Genomic DNA, 18,326 nt, shown 5'->3' with positions numbered 1-18,326 from the left:
GCTTACATTATAAAATCTTTAAATCTCAAGTACAAAATTGTAAACAAAGATGTAGCACACTGCAACAACAGAACTGTAGTGTTTCTCATGTCCTCTCTGGATTTTATGGTTTTTTTATTTAATACAGATCTACTAACTTAATGTACTGCATGCATTACTACAGTTGTTTCTTTTTTATTTTATGAAGCTTTACTTATAGCCCAGTGTGTGTTCCTTTAGTGAAACACATCTCTGGGGACGATCGGTAGTAATGTTTAAAACGAGAGGAAGGTTTTCTTCTTCTTCTTCTCCTCCTCCTGCTCCTCCTCTTCGATCTATGCTACAGGAATGTGTGTTATCATTATTTTCACACTCCGGATGGTGGCGCCATAACAGCAAGGCGGAGAGTGTGATAAAAACACGCAATTTCCGCCTTGTGGCGTCAAACGTCATAGCGCATGCGTGTCGTTTTTTTTTTTGTTTTTACTGTACAAGCCGCATGCGCAGTGTGGGGCTTTGTTACAGCCAAGATGGCGTTAAGTAAAACCTTCGGACAGAAGCCGGTGAAATTTCAGCTCGAAGAGGATGGAGAGTTTTTTATGATTGGTTCGGAGGTATGTATTTCATAGTAAAAGTCCTTTCTGACCCGGGTGCGTCTTTCTTTGGTTGGTGGCCCCCGCAGAAGTTGAGATATTTAGGTTTCAAGGCAGGCCGGGGGGGGGTAGGGCTTCATTGTGTCTGGACTGACTGAATGAATTGTGTGCCTTGGCTTTGCGTTAAACAGCGTTTGTGTTTCATTGTATACGGAAGAGGAAAATTACAAAACGGTCAAATTCAGTGTACCGCTATTATAACTGCATCACTGGATTTGAGGTATTGTCATTTTCAGTAAAGAAGCATGCGCTTGGTGTCGGTGTGTCAGTCAACAACAACATCAGTCAACTAGTTGAGAAAAGTTAATCCAGTACCACGTTGCATTTGTTTTTGCCAGATATGTCCACTGTACATTTCTATACATCACCTTGTATAATGTGTAGTGTTACTCTCTGGTATGAACAGATATTTACCATTTCAGTCTTACATTTGAAGTTCTTCATTAGTTTCTAATAAATTAATCTGTGTACAATGCATATGTTATTATTTCCATACCTTGTAGTCATATTATAAACCTATTTGATAGATCTATGTACATTTACAGCATACATCCTTGCTTGATCTCTTATTGTGTTTTCTAAAGGCTAGCCTGCATGTCCATTAAACAAAATTTAGTAGAGGCCTAAGTTTTAGCAGTCTTTAATTAGGCTACACAAAAATCTCTATTTTCGAGTTTCTAATTGGTGTTACCTGTAGTACTGTGATTACTTGAATGGACTTGCGTGTTATTTACCCATCACTGTATAATACATTTAAATAGACAATATATATAGATATATGTGTGAATGGAATGAAGGGGCAGCACTTGTTCTAAATACATGAAACATTAGAGCTCTGTGTTAAACAATAAATATTCTTTAAATTGAATTTTGGTGTTGCACTTAGGTGGGAAACTACCTGCGGATGTTCAGAGGCTCATTGTACAAGAGGTACCCGTCACTGTGGCGAAGACTAGCGTCTGTTGAAGAGAGGAAGAAGATAGTTGCATCATCACACGGTGAGTGTTAAATTCTTCTTAATTCAATCTCTTACTGTAAACTCATAATGGATAACAATCAAGGGCCGTCTCCTTTTGGTATTTAATTGTATTTTGCTCTTGTAGTCCAAATAAGATAAAGGTGAAGCGGCACCACTGTAAGGTTCAGTGAGTATCCTCGCTCAGACTTAGTGACTCCGAAAGTTCTGCTTTTGGACAGCAGTATCTTCAGTGTTTTCTTTGTGTTAGATCACGGTTACACAACTTTAGCCACCAGTGTGACTCTGCTGAAAGCATCTGAAGTCGAAGAAATCTTGGAAGGGAACGATGAGAAGTACAAAGCAGTTTCCATCAGCACTGAGCCACCAGCCTACCTCAGGTAATGTAACCTGCACAATTTATTCATTAAAAAAAGGAATACTGATTTGTAGCTTTCAGTTACAAAAAACAAAACAAAGACCAGTAAGAAAGAATAACACCTATTTAGTGGGAAATCGAAAAATGGTTTACAAGCTTTGCAAAATGTAGCCAGCTAGAGAGACAACAGATATTCGCAATCCTTGATTTTTTTTTTTTTTTTTTTTTTAATTCAATCAGTTGACAGGATTTCTAACCTGTGTCTATTCCTCCTCCTCTCTCCAGGGAGCAGAAGGCAAAGCGCAACAGTCAGTGGGTGCCCACCCTGCCCAACAGCTCCCACCACCTGGATGCCGTGCCCTGCTCCACCACCATCAACCGCAACCGCATGGGCCGAGACAAGAAGAGGACCTTCCCTCTGTGGTTTGTGCATAGCGACTCGGTCTTTCAGTCACTGTAAATATCAGCCCGACATGCTGCAGTCCTAAACTTCGCCTTTGCTGGTGATGTAGGAGATTCTCATTCTTGGATGTCTGCTCAAGGTTGAGGATAGGGGAACTAAATCAATGTCACCCAGTTCCACAAGTCACACTATATTTGTAGATTAAAACCTACTGTTTAATCAATGTTACATTCTCTTCATTGCTCAGTTTTTCTGATAAATAAATAGGTTTAAGTTCACACAATAAACCGCATGATTCCCTTTGAGTTAAATGCTTTATGAGTTTAGACTGTTTTATTTCTGCATTCTACCTATGCCAAGCAGACACAGCAGTCTGTTTTTATGACTCCCTAAATACATTTGTAAAGTCAAAAGTAACTGGGCTGTTAGCAGTCACTGCTTTCAGACAGGAACAATCACTCATGCACCTAAATGACGGGGAATGAAAAAAGGAAAAACAAAACCCCAAGACAGACGGGTAATCATGCAGTAAATGGAATGTACTCCGTAACACAAAAGGTCATTGTTTTTAAGTGGTAGGTTTCAAAGTTGAACCAAAAATGGGGGAGTATGGAGGAGGTTGTTAGTGATACTCTTATCTTCCCTCCATCCCTTTCTCCTGCCTCATTATTCTCCAGAACTGACTATGTACCTCAGAGTGGAGTGAAAGGGTGAAATGCTCACTCCCAGCTTGTTTGCTGTGAAGTCAGGGTGTGTTTTATTAATAGTTGATCTTGCTCTCTTTGCTGCTAAAAATATTTTTTGTTATTGCTTTCATTTTGCAGCAAATGACCACTCATTCCTTAGTCAGCAATTCTGAAAACACCCAGCCCACCCACTGTTTCTAATCTAGATTGTTTATAAAAACATGCCAGTCTGTTGCAAAAACTGCAACTAATCAACTGATAACTGACCCGTGATTATAGATACCCTATGTTCGTTGGCTTGGACTCAATTGTTTAGATTTCTTGCTTCACCCATGAGAAAAATATACACAACGCTTCGTTTAAAATAAAAATAAATAATTATGGTAATTAGAAATTTGCAGGGAAGTAAACTTTATGTTTTTTCTTTGATGAAACATAAAATATAGCAGACAATCTTTAAAGATTCTAAGATAATCCTAACATTGCTGCTCAGAATGAGTAATATGACAGTTAATAAGTGATTTGGTGTCAATTCTTGACTGCAATGGTGAATGCATTTGAGTAGGAGTCGGTTGCTCCTGTTTCCGTTTGCACGTATGTACATTCTTGTATGACTTTCTTATGTATGACTACTGTGTCTCCCCTTTTTGTTGCTGGTTTAATTTGGTTCCCTGATCATACTATGCCGTTCTGCTAAATCTGTCTTTTTGAAGTAAATGTAAAACTAAACCCATGGACTGATTGTTTGACATCTGGTGTTGGAATCTATCTTTACATCACAAATTCGGTGCATCAAACCCAGGCATTGACTGTAATATGATCCAACGAAAACAGCAACAATGACATTCCCACAGTTACTTCCATCATCGAGGCAGAAAAAAATCATAAAATAAAAATCAAGAGGCTCATAATCCAGAAGAAGACTTTGTAGTCCTGTGGAAATAAAGGGAAGACCCAAGTGAATCTTTGTTAAGAGTATAAGTTATGGGGCTTGATAACTTGTTGAGGCACTTGGGACATTCTTATAAAGTGAAGCTCAGCTGCAGGAAAGATATAATAGCCTGTGGCAGAATGGTGTGTCATGATGTGAAAACACTTGAAGTTGGAATACTGCTGGGGTCAGTGTCTCAATTCTGCTGAGTTTTTGCTTTGTGTTCAAACTAGTTTCAACAGCACAGCAAAGGAACGATTAAATACTCGATCCTAGCAGCTTGTGTAGATCTGGAGAAGATTGTATGAATGTTTACCACTTCAGTGAGCTGTAGACCAGACCAATGATGTTATTTTTCTGACATTGTCTTACCTGACCACCTTTCTCCCTCGCAGTTTTGATGACCACGACCCAGCGGTGATCCACGAGAACGCTTCCCAGTCTGAAGTTCTGGTTCCAATCCGACTTGACATGGAGATAGACGGACAAAAGCTCAGGGACGCCTTCACATGGAACATGAATGGTACAATCAGTTGCACTAATCTATCCCTCTCTTCCCAAGCTCCCTTTCAAATGTTATACGTGTTGTGATCCCCTCACAACAGTAATACTTGATTGAATTTGTTTTGTAAATAGTTTAACCTGCATTGACCTTGTTGTCCAAATGTGAGATACCTTGATACAGCTCTTTCATGCATCTCCATTCCCAGAAAAGCTCATGACTCCCGAGATGTTTGCCGAGATCCTGTGCGATGACCTGGATTTGAATCCCCTGACCTTCGTCCCTGCCATCGCGTCGGCAATCAGGCAGCAGATTGAGTCCTACCCCACAGACAGCATCCTAGATGAGCAGACGGACCAGAGAGTCATTATTAAGGTGTGGCTCTCAGCATACAGCTGCAATAGATGAGGAAATCAAGAGCTAGCCTTAACTGAGTCCTACATGGAGGAGGAGTTGAGTTCTGAATATCAAAACCTAAAATCACCCCCATTTGAGCAGCCCTGCTCTAGTGTAAGGTTATGTATGACTTCTCACATCAGTCAGCTCTCAAGTTGAAAGTTCATTCCTCTATCCCCCTTGCCAGCTGAATATCCACGTCGGCAACATTTCGCTGGTGGACCAGTTCGAGTGGGACATGTCCGAAAAGGAGAACTCCCCAGAGAAGTTTGCCCTGAAGCTGTGCTCCGAGCTGGGGCTGGGAGGGGAGTTTGTCACCACCATCGCCTACAGTATCCGAGGGCAGCTCAGCTGGCATCAGAGAACATACGCCTTCAGGTACTTCCTCGTGCTCTCTGCCCAGATACACGCCTCTGACACGCATACCTTCCTGTGGTCGAAGGGTATTCACTGCAAGTCAACACCCATGATAAAACCCCTTTTTAAACATGCTAGTATGAGCAGTTCACATCTGGATTGATGGAGTAGTATTTTAAGGCGACTGTACTTTCATCAAAAAATATATGGAGTGGGTTCGGATTACCAGTACAGCTGTAACAACAGCTGACATTTTGGGACACAGAGTAAAGTAATGGATGTTAAAGGTGATAGTACTTGTAGTTCTTCTCATTCTTAAATTCCTTTCAGATTTAGTCTAGGATAAACATTACAATTTTTAGGACAAGTTTATTGATCAGCCCTTCTCATTTTTACTTTAAGTACAGGAATAGCAAACTTGCACTCTCAAAGAGTCTACAATTCCCGTTTCCTGTTTCACAAGGCCGAAAGCAGAGCGTATCTCTGGTATCCAGGGATAAATGTTGCCAATGTCACGTAAAGATCATTAGTGGTGTGCGGGGGGCACGGGTGGGGGGGATGTACTGCTGAGACAAAACAACCGCAGAGGTTTGTGACTCACAAAGTGGCTCTCCTGAACCGAGATTAAGGATTGCTTCAACCACATTTAATTAGACTGCATCCTGTTTACACCAACTAGAGAATTGTTCCTTTTCATATCGATTTTCACCAGGTTTTTTTATTTTTGCACGTTAAGGAATTCCTTGTAACCACTGGATTTCTTATGGAAAACAAAAGAACCCCCAGAGCAAAGTCTTCTCCTGATAATGTTATTGTGTCTTTCTGCTTGTGGGTTGACCACTCCGCTTTTTTTATGCAGCAGTTTTGTCTGGGTGTTAAGGAACAAATCCTTAATCCAAAAATGTGTTTTTACTTTATTTTAGCTGCACAATATCTGAAGTAATAAGTACTTTCTTTGTTATAAGGTATAGTGTGTACTATAGTCCAGGACAATGTTACTTATAGAATTTAATCAATACAGTAAAAAAATACATAAATGTATATGCACGGATATTTGAAGTACTTTTCCCCATACTTTTTAAATTTATTGGCGTTGATCAGTAAGCCTGTCTTGATTTGTATGCATGTCTCCCCCCTTCCCCATGTGATTCCACTCTGTGATAGATTGTATTAATTGATTGACTGATTTATTTTTTTAATTCTGTAAAATGCTTCTTGAAATCTTATCTAATTTTACTTTTTCCTGCTGTCATGTCTAATAGGTCTGAAATAAGGTCATTATTTATGTGCTTTTCTTGAGTCAAAGCTTAAGCCTTCAGCCTTCTCCCTCAGCTTCATGCCAAACTGAACTAAGCTGAGTACTTTAAGTTTTTCATTAAATCCTATGAGGCAAGTCTGTGAATATGGATATTGTTTGTAATTGATCATTTATCTTTTGGTGCAATCAAGAATGAAGAGCGTAACATCAACAGTTAAAAAAAAAAAAAAAAAAATCACACTTTGGCTTTTATACCTCTGTCGGTCAACTGCTTCACAGGTACCACATACTCATAATTAAAATAAAGATTTAACCCCCATGTAATTTTTATAAAGGATTCATCTTATTGAACTTCATGTGCTGCCATGAACAACTATTTGAGTCTGGAGCCATCTCTGTTCCTATGAACACAATCCAAGACTACTTAAGTCTTAAAGGATTTAAAATCTTAAATTAAAATCTCCTTTAAATTAAAGGAGTTAAAATCTCCAATTACCTTCTGCTTTGGCAAGAAAAAAAGATCACTAGGTAGTTGCAGTGTGGTCATGAACATGTAAAAATTAAAAAAAGGTAGGGTTAGGGGTAATTTCCCCCTCTGGTTCTACACTAATAACCCCTTGAAACCATATGTATCAGGTGTCAATGCAGTGTACAAATGATTGGAAAAGATTATTTAAATAACATTTTCAAATAGAAAGAACCTAAAGTTGTTTCACCATGTGATACTTCTACATTGTTGTACAAGTGGCAACCCCCTCTCCTGCTCTCCTGTGCTGGAGGTGACCTCTGACCTTTCCCTGGAATGTCTTTGTGACTGTGTCTGTGTTGTGTGCAGTGAGAACCCGTTGCCCACAGTGGAGATTGCCATTCGCAACACAGGTGATGCCGACCAGTGGTGCCCTCTACTGGAGACCCTGACAGATGCCGAGATGGAGAAGAAGATCAGAGACCAGGACAGAAACACAAGGTATGGACTTCTTCCAGCACTTTTTAAGCATATACTTCGAGAGAATACCTATTTCTCACAGGGGTTTATAGTTCTATTTTGTGTGTGAAAAGTGATGGTCAATGGCCCATTTTCTGCCATGCTATAACAGATTAAGCTTAACATGGTGACACATCTACAGTATGTGATGGCTGCTGGCTACAGAGTATAATTCAGTACCAAATGGTTGATATATCTCTAATGTAGTGGGTGCACTCAGCTACTCAGACTGAATGGTGTGATTTCGTTGCAGGCGTATGAGACGTCTCGCCAACACAGCACCGGCCTGGTAAAACCTTGTCAGTCCTCAGACGTCTGGGATTCGCAGCTCAAAAGGAACAGAGACTATTGGAAACGACGCCAGCCGATTTGCCCTGAGATACAAAGACATTCCACTATCAAGGCGATCGGAGCCTGTCTTCTTCCAGAACCCCCACCCACCCCCTCGCTGTATGTGTAAAGACTGATGTCCCTGTTTAATGTCATCCTTGGAACTGATCCACAAAATGCCTGTGTGGAACATGTACTGGTATTGTGCTGTTAATGTTTTTGTATAGGTGCCCAGAGCACTTTTAGTAAACTTGATTATTTTGTTCTTTTTTTAAATAAAATTCACGCTTAATATTTGTCTAGATTTGCTCCCCCCTTTCTGACACAAAATCTAAACGGACTAGAAGGACTTTCTTCGCTCTGGGATCAGGTTTTCATTTACTTTCATTTATATTCTCAACTCAATGAAGTATATTTTAAGCACTGAGCTGACAAGTCCGTTACCGACAGCAAAGGAATGTAGAGAAGTGATCCAATATTGCCATCCACTGACACTGCTGTGGGGACCATGGCCTGTTCCTCCTTTGTCTAGGCTGATTTAGGTCTAACTTCTGTTCTTATTAAAAGCAAAGTGAGTGACATCTTTGAAAAGCTCCCAGAAGTAAAACAAACAAAAAAAGCTATATTAAGACCATTTCACATTGTGTCATTGGTTAGGCCGCTTTTTAATTTGGATGGACAGGGCTCTTCCCTAAAAGCTTTAGTGTGCGATGCTTTCCCAAGGCTTCTAGAGAGATGTACTTCAAGAGAAAAACTTGTTTTTTTACATACAGTAAACAAGTTCATGGTATAGACATTTCTGTTAGTAACACTGAAGTTTTTCCCTTTGCTTTTCCCACCATCTCTTCGACTGAGCCAACCAAGCAGTGCATTGTAACCGCTTGCCCACCCATTGTGCTGTAAGCCGTTTCGATTTGGCAACTGTTTTCACAAACAAAGGCAGTAAGTTAAAACTGCTGACTCGGGAGGTCGACTGGTTATGGAGAATTTCAGACAGTCGGCATATTTATGAACAAACCCCTCAGCAAGACAGCAGCCCACTGATAAAGTCCCAGTGTGTGGGGAGGATGCATTGGAAGTATGGAAATTGAAATCACTTGGGGAATTTCACAACAGATCTTTGGTTTGCCGTGACACAAGTGCGCAACCAGATGAGGGTGAAAGGTTTTCCCTCAATGCAGATTTTCTCAAATGCTTTTGCATTCCAGTAGATTACTCCTGCAGTGAGCATTAGAGGTCACACTAAACATACAGATTAGCAGTTTAACAGGAGTAAGTGGCACGGTAAATCGACCATCCTCACTAGGTGCGACCGTCTCTTCCAGGCTTTCGAAATCATTGACATGATCAATCAAGGCTTGCTGGTTTCAGAAGCAAACGTGATGCAATCAAGCTAAATGAGTCAAGCATCGGTAGGGTTTGAATCACTGAAAAAATTTAAAAAATCTTGACATCTAACTCATTTCACTTGATGACCTCACCAATGTTCCTTTGGACACAAAGAAAAAGCAAAACCATGATAAGCCCTTCCTTTTCCTAATCTATGGAATACAAATTCAAACATGTGGAAAGCACAACAACAAAGCCCTTTGGAACCAAATGGGAGCGATCATCGTTTAGTCATACCAAAACAAAAAGCCCGGGATGCCAATCCTCGTTCTCAATGCCATGTACAGTTACTCATACACACACCTACAAACTAACAAGAAAATGCAAAGCCATTCACAGTGCTCAAAACGGGCCACCTTTTTCAACATTTGATTTCAGTTGTTGAACCAACACTAGATCCAGAATAGAGCCCAATCTCCCAGCATCCAATGGTGAGGCACAGTTAATGGAGGAATCCCCGCCTGCCAATTGCCACTTGACTCCAAGAAGTCTGTGAATGTCCCCTTTCTCCATCCACATGATCACGTGAGCTAGCAGGAGCACCCGTTCTATCGCTGCTGTGCATTTTGATCCTGGGGGTCTTCTGGGGGCTCTTGATCCTCGTGGCCCGGCCTGTGCTCTCCCTCACCCCATCCTTCTTGGCCAGGCTCCCCCACTGGGTCCTCAGGCAGTGGGCTGTAGTTGGGATCCTCCTCAGGGGCATCAAAAATTACTTTCCTGTTGATCAGAACCAAATGTCAAATTCAACTTATTCATAGACTTTACTCTTAGTTAACCCTGCACAAACTGTCGACTAAACCTCACACCTGACATTTTCTAGCCACAAAGGACGTTTCATAGGTGAAATATTTTCACAACATCAAGGGCTCCTCTGCAGTCTCAGAATTGAAAAACACAATGTTCCCTCCAAATGTACAGCCCAGAATTACTTAATTAGGCCTGTAACTGAAATGTCCTTTAAATATTTTGACATCACTTGCATTCATGCATATGTGTTTGGTTCAGTACTACAAAGAACCAGCTTTTCACCGATTCCCTGACTATAATTACACACTCACAGCAGCCCTGGAGTCCCCAGCAGTTTTCTCCCTCCTGGTTGGTTTGGGAAAACATCTTCTAAGAAGTAGTATACGTGTCCAACACCAATACCTGGTAGGAACAGACTGATTAGTACAGTACAAGTGCACAAAGAGGTCTAAAGCTTTAAAAAACAAGTGGTGCATACTGTTGCAGTGCTTATCTGCTTCCCTGAGATAAAACTATCCTCTGGCACTATAAATTGTATAGACATCATTTACATTTCCTGCTGCCATGTACATTTATCAGTACATGTAGTTTAGTTTGTCAGTGATGTTTGACAAATGATAGTGTTTGGCCAAACATCACTGACACACAAGTGCTGTTGTTCAGAAATACACTTAAACTGCAAACAAAGTTATTTATTTAGTTTATATAATTTAATTTATTTGTACCCCCTTATTAAACAGTTATAAGATCATTAAAACAATTTGGTATTTTTCCCTTGAATTGTTTACCAAAATCTTAAATCAAAAATTATTCATACAAACAAAAGAGATCCTTAAAACAATGAACTTCTACATGAGAATGATACAAGAAAAAAGTTTTTTTTGTTAGTTTTTTTAAAGCACAGCACCATATCAAGATTTTCGGAAATGCGTCAAGTGTTTAATTGTATGCTAGTATATTTACTAAGCTCCTAAATGGCAGGTATTATGTATTCTTATTTTCTCTTCTCTTCTCTTCTCTTCTCTTCTCTAATTTAAAGAATGGTTTCCCAAAAAAACATTTAATCCCATTTTTGAGATATATAGCCTTTTCTTGTACCCAATATTTTTCTGTAGACATCATACCAGGTGCCTGTTATCAGAGTGCAGTAACAAAGGGAAGCCCTAAGGTTATACAATGAAGGAGCTACAATAATGAGGAGCTGACAAGTAAGCTATTAAAGGACCTTGTGGTTAGACAGCTTCAGATGACTCTCTGAATTGCCAGCTTAGGGCTCAAATTGTCGCTGAGGTTCAGCTCAGACGAGATTCAACTGATTAAAACAAATAAATAACTGCCCACTTGGCTAGAGGATAGGTTTTGGTCCCCCTCCTGTATTTTAAAAAAGCAAGCACTGTTAAAACATGTGTAATGAAGCAATAAAACTGCAGAATGCAGTACTGGCACCACAGCAATCTTCACAAATGTCCCAGATCTGTGGAAGGTAAATATCTTTAACCCTTTCATGTCCCACAACATTATAACATTTTAGAAAATCCATTTCATGGCAACAACACATCAGCTTTGTAACTGCACACATCTTGAAGAAGACAGGATATGAGAGATTGTATTGTGGACAATGCAAAAGTGCCAACCTTAACTGTAAGGTAACCACTGTACAGTAAGTACATTACATTGTTTCACCAATTAAATTAAAGTGATATCCAATTTAACACAATTTAAAACCTCCCAGTCTGTCCCCACAGAATAAAGGACACCCAAGCTCATATGAGGAGCTGCTGGAATGCAGGGTACGTACCTAGAAGGTCAATGACAATGGAGTTGCCTAGCAACAAAGAGAAACCCATAAGCACCCAGGGCAGGAAAGGGGCCTGGAAGTTGAGAAGGCCAAAAAAGTTCATGCGAACGTACGGGTTCCGACGGCTCCACACGTAAACCAGCATGATGGTGAAAGCCTGGCCCAGGAAAAACAGGCTGGCGAAGAGGCCAAAGAGCTAAACACTACTGAGTTAAGGGTAGCAAACTGATCCAATGTACTGTTTCCCAATCAATATTGCTCACATAAGTGCAAAATCACAAAAACATGGGGGCAAGACTTTTTGGTTTGCAGAAGAAGCGTTTTTATAATATTACTTAATGATTAATTGTTCTGGAAGGTTTCCTTACTGCCCTCAGTGACCCACTGGTCCTACTGTCCGACTTGCAGACACATTTCCACATTTAAAAACAAATAAATACAGTGCTCTAGTAATTTGCAATCCTTACAAATTTTTTCCAGAAGGGTTGCTCAATAGCTGAAGGAGGACAAACATACGGATAAGTCGATAGGCTTCAAACACATGAATTTGGTGACCGATAACAGAAATTTCACAGCTGGGTGTAATCTGGAAACTGGAGGTTTATGGAGGCCAAAGTGGAGAGTGGATTGAATTAAGAACATTACATTAAAAAATGTTTTAAAGGTTATTAAACTGTTCTCTTCAAAAGTTGAATTTTGCTTTTTTTTTTTTTTTGACAAAAAGATTTTCTGCAAGATATACCACTACTTATATTTCACTGTAGTTGTGTGCATACATTTCATTTCTCATGTCACCAGTTTGATGAGAATCATACACTGAAGTCAGAAGATTTAAACTGGCCATGAAAACATGGGTCCCCCAGTGTCTGGAAAAGGATACTGTCATGAGCACTCCCCCAAAGAGGAACATGAAGACAAAGTCAGCTGTCCTGCCCCGGAAAGAGCCCTCCTCCAGCATTCGACAATAACGATATCTGCACTGTAAAGGAACTTAACAGTATCTCCCAGCTGCAGAAAATCAGAGACCGTTATGCAAATTCAGAATAACCAAATCTAAGATATGAAAAAGCATATTCTGTTTCTGTGCACCGTATGAGAGCACGATTATGAATGCTTCTGCAGGGAATAACATCTTAAAACCACTTTAAACTGTACAATTTGACAGTGTGTAGCAAACTAGAAAATACTTAAAATCAACAATTGGTTTTGCACTGTATTCTTTCATGGGTGTTAGAAGAACTAAAAAAGGATATTACTTGTTTAAGATTTCCTGGGTGTAGCCCTGTATGGATAAAATACACAATAAACTTTTGCTCATAGAAATCTAATGACCAGATTCTGACACAAAACATGGCTGTGTCCTCGTTTCTGACACGGTTCAAACACTTGTGAAAAGTGTGTTATGCTTGGTGGAGACAGAAGCCAGCTTCAAGACCTCTGTGCCACCCCCTTTGTACTGCACCTCCACACAAAACAGCACAACCACACAAAGGATACAGAAAGATCATATTGAACAAGAAACTGAATCCGAGGGGGCCGAAAAAGAGGAAGTTGGTAATCAGTCGCCATATCTGTGAAGAAGAGGTGGAACATATAACAATCCTCAAAACAAAGGTCAAGCATTTAAAATAACCATTAAATCGAAACCGAAACCCAACTGCTTGATGCAAATTCTTAATTCAGTCCTTCAGTCTTCCTGCTACCCAGGTTCTGATTGGTTGGCACTTGGTTATACGCACAACTGGACACTGCATTCAAATCTTCAGTGCAATTGGCTTCATCTTGCATGAGCCTCTGATATGATATGCGGTTGATTTGTACGGGTCAAAAGCTGTGTTGGGGAGTATGGAGTATTACTAATAGGTTTGGGGAGTCTTCAATGAGTCATCCCTTAATATAACTGTCAGTTGTCAATGCGGTTTCAAAGCTGAGTGAGGGATCCGTTTACATGATTGTAGCTGTGGTAACCCGACATAAGAAACTGAGGGAAAGAAGCCAAAATTCAAAAAGGAGACACCAGAGATATAAATTACCGGCGTGCTTTCTGTGAGGTGGGTGAATACAATTCTGGAATGAAGTGGTTGTCAGCCCACCTCTTAATACCACCCTGACAAAGATAACTCCTGGAGACTGTTATTGATTGCTTTTAAGATAAATATATATTAGAAAAACAAACACTGTGAAACATGCAATATCAAGATCAAGAGCCGTACGAGATCTTCTGAAGGTTATTGTTACCTACCTGGTATCTTTTAAAAATCAGATCGGGGTTGAAGTACAGCTGAAAAGGAGTGATGAATTCCAGTTGCTAAAAAAATATTTTAAGAGTTATTATGAATGTATGAATTGCAGAACAGTACTCCAGGTTCCTCATGCAAGACTTCAGCACACTCAATGACATGCAATCTGGGAAAACCCCTTCATTTGATCACCTGTGCATGTTGGAGAATGAAAGCTAGTCTTTGAATGATATTCTTAGACACACAACTGATACACAGTAAAAACAGGAATAGCATTAAATGATCTAGAAGCAGAACACCATTGTGAATGCAAGGCCGAAACATCAGATTCAGCATGTTGCAATTACTATACTAATTAATAGGATTAGTATAGATTCGGTTCCTGTGCACGTTTCAGACTATGAATTTCCACATAACAAAAACTATTTTTATATTACAGTTTTGATCAGAATCACCTGAAAGTAACTATCTCAAAGTCTATACTCAAGTTTGCAAGTTTAATTTGGAATATAACTGGTTTGGTTGCATTATTTTATTGTTAAGGAAATAATACCATGCCCCTAAGCACTGTTGTGTATATAATAATACACACATAGAACCAGCCAGATTTAAGACAAATACACATTACATTGTATAAAAGCAGAAGAAAGGCCCATACAGAGTTTATCTTAGTTTGAAAGAAGGTACAGCTGGAACAGTGGGTGTCAATTAAGCACCTGTAGAAAGTTGTGGGATTACATATGTGGCAGTGTCTGATTTGGAAACAAGTTAGGTTTTACTCCTGTCACACTACACTCTGTAGCTGTCTTCCCAGGGTGTAGTCTCTCAACATACAGAGCTACATTCAATCATTGATGCATACACACTGATTTGATTGGAGTCTGCCCAGTTTTAAAATAGTTGGTTAAGCATTCTCAAGCAAACACCATTTCCTTGTTGCTTTTAGGCCCACTTATTTATTTATTTTTAATGAAAGGAGGTAATGCATTATTTGATTAACGCCACGCCTCAGGCCCTATAGAGCATATACCCCGGGGACATACGTCCATTGCTGGTTTATATCTTGCGGCAACAATGTATACTATTCTTGCAACTATTTATATCAATATGCAGCAATCGTGCCCTCCCCACTATAACTTCGTTGATAACGTGAAATAGCACAGACCCCCTACTTTCTTACCACTGCAGTTGTGGTTAAAACGCAGGCGGTGGTGTAGGTCCTGGTGACGGCGGGGATCTGAAGGTATTCTTGCATGAAACTGTGGGCCATAGCGATTTCCTTTCTATTTCGTATGGCTCTCCTTGCACTTCACATACAAACAGCCGTCAACTCGAAACGGTGCGGCGGTCCCTTTAAACCGGGATCACACGCTACTGTGGCATTCCAACGGCAGCATCGACAACGTCCCAGCAACCAATCCAAACTCACCCCGGCGGTAATAGGGCGGGACTAAAATATCAGACCAATGGAAATGTCCAGTGACTGACGGACAACCAATCGGTGTGTGGCAATGGGACTCGAGGAACTAACCAGAGCGCATTTTATGGTAGGCGTGTGTTCGTGGAACTTTAAACCTATCGGAGGGAAGGATCATTGATTGATAACTAGTTGGACCATTAAGAGCGTAGCAAAAGTGTTGTCGCCAGTCAAGGAGGCGGGCCTGGTCAGTTGAGATCCTCCACGTGGATGGAAATGTAACCTGATGAAGCCGCCTGAAGCGTGGCGCTCTGGGTACGCGGACCAATGGGACACCGGGGATGGATGGATGAGAGCTGAGAACGGTAAGGGACATAAATAGTACCAAACGAAAACGAAAGGACGTTATTTAATTATTAATTAACATGACGAATTTTAAGACATACATGCAGTTGGCGTTTAGGGAGGTGCAGTTTATGTGAACCTGTGCAGTCGAATCCAGTGTTTACTATATTATTGATCTTTTTATGTATGTATGTATGTATGTATTTAGCTGATGTCTGGTGCATTGGGTATCTTTATAATGAAATTGCTAAATTGCTACGTTTACTAAATCAGAAGTTACGTTGTTAATTTGTAAACAATTAAAAAAGGGCATCTGACTGGAGACATGGTGCTGATTTGCCAGTTGATTGTTGAACAAAGCAACTCAGACCAGCTACTGATGCTGTGCTTTATAACAAAGTACCTTCTCAGTCCTGAATGTGCTCTAACTCTGTTTCCCAGCTCAAGGCACACCTACTTCACTTTGCCTGGCACACCAACAACTCCTGCCCACACAGCTGCACACCCTTTTAAAAACTTGAAAATAAATCTTAAGTTTCAGTGAGAAGCCTCTTGATGCAAAATACCCATTTCATTCTGTTAGAAACTTAATTTTGGTAAATGAGAAATGTTTATTTCTTTATGATTTTAGTTTTCTTACCATCATTGTAATTATTATTATTATTTTTTTTTGGAGTCTACCTCTCAGAATCTAAGAAAAGCTTAGATAAATGTACCTGATTGTTGTATTCTAAATCATGCATATACACACGTGGCCGAATGTATTGGTACCCTTGCATTTTATTCAAATAATGCACCATTTGCCCTGAAAAGTGTTGAAATTAAAATATCTTTTGTCATCCATACATGCATGTCTTGCATGCATGTTTGCAGTGGAACAAAACAAACAAACTGTGAAAAGAACTGAATTCTTGCTTATTCTTGCATTCTAAGACATTCTAAAATGGCCTGGACAATATTATTGATACCCTTTAGAAGTCATATGAAATCATTGTATTGTAGTGATACCTCAAGCAGACCATTCTCTTTTAATTAGTATCACAGGTGTCTTCAATCACATTAACTCATTCAGGAAGTTTAAATGGAGAAAAGTACTCACTCTGCTGTTTTGTGTCACTGTGTGTATCACACTGAACATGGAAAAGAGAAGGAAAATCAGAGAGTTGTCTGAGGACGTTAGAAAGAAGGTAATAGCCAAGCATGGTCCTACAAGACCATCTCTAAAGAGCTTGATGTTCCTGTTAGCACTGTTGCCAATATTATTAAGAAGTTTAAGGCCCATGGGACTGTAGCCAACATCCCTGGATGTGTCCGCAAGAGGAAAATTGAAACGAGAATGAAGAGAAGGATTGTTTTATCGGTGGAGAAAGAACCAAGGAAAACCTCAAAACAGATGCAAGTCGATGTTCAAGCTCAAGGTGCAACAGCTTCAAGTCGTACCATCTCCCAAAATGCATGTGGACGGGCCACAGTCCTTCTGGGAGAATGTCCTTTGGACAGACAAAACAAAAGTAGAGCTTTTTGGTAAATCACAACAACTCCATGTTTATAGAAAAACAAAATGAAGCTTTCAAAGAAAAAAACACCATCCCTACCGTGAAACACGAAGGAGGCTCAGTGATGTTTTGGTGTTGCTTTGCTGCCTCTGGCACTGGGTGCCTTGAATCTGTGCAGGGCACGATGAACACAAAAGACTATCAAGGCATTTTGGAGCAAAACGTACAGTCCAGTGTCTCAAAAGCTGTGTCTCAGTCGCAGGCCATGGGTCCTCCAGCAGGATAATGACCCGAAACATACCTCAAAAAGCACCCAAGAATGGATGAGAAGAAAACATTGGACTGTTCTGAAGTGATCTTCTATGAGTCCTGATCTAAATCCCATTGAACATCTGTGGAAAGAGCTGTAACTCGCAGTTGGGAAAAGGGACCCATCAAACCTGAGAGAAGTGGAGCAGTTTGCTCAAGAAGAGCGGGCCAAACTACCAGTCGAGAAGTGTAGAAATCTCATTCAGAGCTACAGACAGCGCTTGATTGCAATTAAAGGCTGTGCAATTAAATATTAGGTTAAGGGTCCCAATATTTTTGTCCATGCCATTTTCATTTGTTTTACTATTTAAGGTAATATGTTACGTCCTAAATCAAAAGCAAAGTTTCTTTTCTATTGAATGTGAAATAAAGAATGGTGGATACCAAATACGTTTGTCAATTTCTACTTAGTTCAGAGAAAATTGTGAGTTTTTTTATTAAAAGTGGAAGGGTACCAATACTTTCGGCCATGTCTATATGCAAATGCCTTCATGTTCTAGTCAAATTAATCCTGTGTCCTTTGACTTAGATTTACTCTTCTATTATCAATACATTGTAGATGTGTCTGCACTATTGCATCTACATTTAATGTGTTTTTCTATTTTTGTGATCAGTTCTGAATAGGGTCTTTACCCACCTATCCCATTAATACTAATTTCAACATGCTGTAAGTAATCAGTTATCCTCTCTCCATTTATTTTGCATATTAAATACTTACACTGGACTCCTAACTTAATTTGTGTGATTTTTAATGAAACTCAACACCTTACA

At 39.9% G+C, this 18,326-nt stretch overlaps 2 protein-coding genes across 3 annotated transcripts; one reads left to right on the top strand and one right to left on the bottom strand.

Moving 5' to 3' along the window:
• Positions 1-436: 436 nt before the first annotated feature.
• On the top strand, positions 437-8,111 carry smarcb1b (SWI/SNF related BAF chromatin remodeling complex subunit B1b). Of its 2 annotated transcripts, none has more exons than XM_066689882.1 (9): positions 437-593; positions 1,519-1,630; positions 1,880-1,988; positions 2,252-2,389; positions 4,382-4,509; positions 4,697-4,863; positions 5,072-5,262; positions 7,335-7,466; positions 7,738-8,111. In XM_066689882.1, exons 1-9 carry the CDS (start codon positions 438-440, stop codon positions 7,775-7,777), a joined length of 1,173 nt encoding a protein of 390 aa, XP_066545979.1. In that variant the 5' UTR covers position 437; the 3' UTR covers positions 7,778-8,111. The 2 variants fall into 2 exon arrangements, with proteins under 2 accessions (XP_066545979.1, XP_066545978.1); XM_066689881.1 differs by having other exon boundaries at positions 1,859-1,988.
• A 1,225-nt stretch (positions 8,112-9,336) lies between these two features.
• Positions 9,337-15,354, bottom strand: derl3 (derlin 3). The gene is made up of 7 exons (XM_066689883.1): positions 15,169-15,354; positions 13,991-14,056; positions 13,246-13,319; positions 12,629-12,722; positions 11,749-11,944; positions 10,262-10,352; positions 9,337-9,920 (listed from the first exon to the last, which is right to left on the bottom strand). Exons 1-7 carry the CDS (start codon positions 15,256-15,258, stop codon positions 9,752-9,754), a joined length of 780 nt encoding a protein of 259 aa, XP_066545980.1. The 5' UTR covers positions 15,259-15,354; the 3' UTR covers positions 9,337-9,751.
• Positions 15,355-18,326: the final 2,972 nt, after the last annotated feature.

This window comes from Amia ocellicauda, chromosome 17 (assembly GCF_036373705.1).
Source record: "Amia ocellicauda isolate fAmiCal2 chromosome 17, fAmiCal2.hap1, whole genome shotgun sequence".
Classification (NCBI taxonomy): Eukaryota; Metazoa; Chordata; class Actinopteri; order Amiiformes; family Amiidae; genus Amia; species Amia ocellicauda.
This window is presented reverse-complemented; position numbering and strand designations above follow the sequence as displayed.

What these genes read in the sequence shown, in the direction of transcription:
- derl3 (XM_066689883.1), bottom strand. Translation starts at nt 15,258, where the DNA reads ATGGCCCACAGTTTCATGCAAGAATACCTTCAGATCCCCGCCGTCACC. An exon ending in TTTTAACCACAACTGCAGTG is followed by an intron (nt 14,057 to 15,168) that starts GTAAGAAAGTAG and finishes ATATTTTTTTAG; the next exon opens with CAACTGGAATTCATCACTCC. An exon ending in TTGTTCAATATGATCTTTCT is followed by an intron (nt 12,723 to 13,245) that starts GTATCCTTTGTG and finishes TTTACAGTGCAG; the next exon opens with ATATCGTTATTGTCGAATGC.
- smarcb1b (XM_066689881.1), top strand. Translation starts at nt 438, where the DNA reads ATGCGTGTCGTTTTTTTTTTTGTTTTTACTGTACAAGCCGCATGCGCA. An exon ending in GAGCCACCAGCCTACCTCAG is followed by an intron (nt 1,989 to 2,251) that starts GTAATGTAACCT and finishes TCCTCTCTCCAG; the next exon opens with GGAGCAGAAGGCAAAGCGCA. An exon ending in CTTCACATGGAACATGAATG is followed by an intron (nt 4,510 to 4,696) that starts GTACAATCAGTT and finishes CTCCATTCCCAG; the next exon opens with AAAAGCTCATGACTCCCGAG.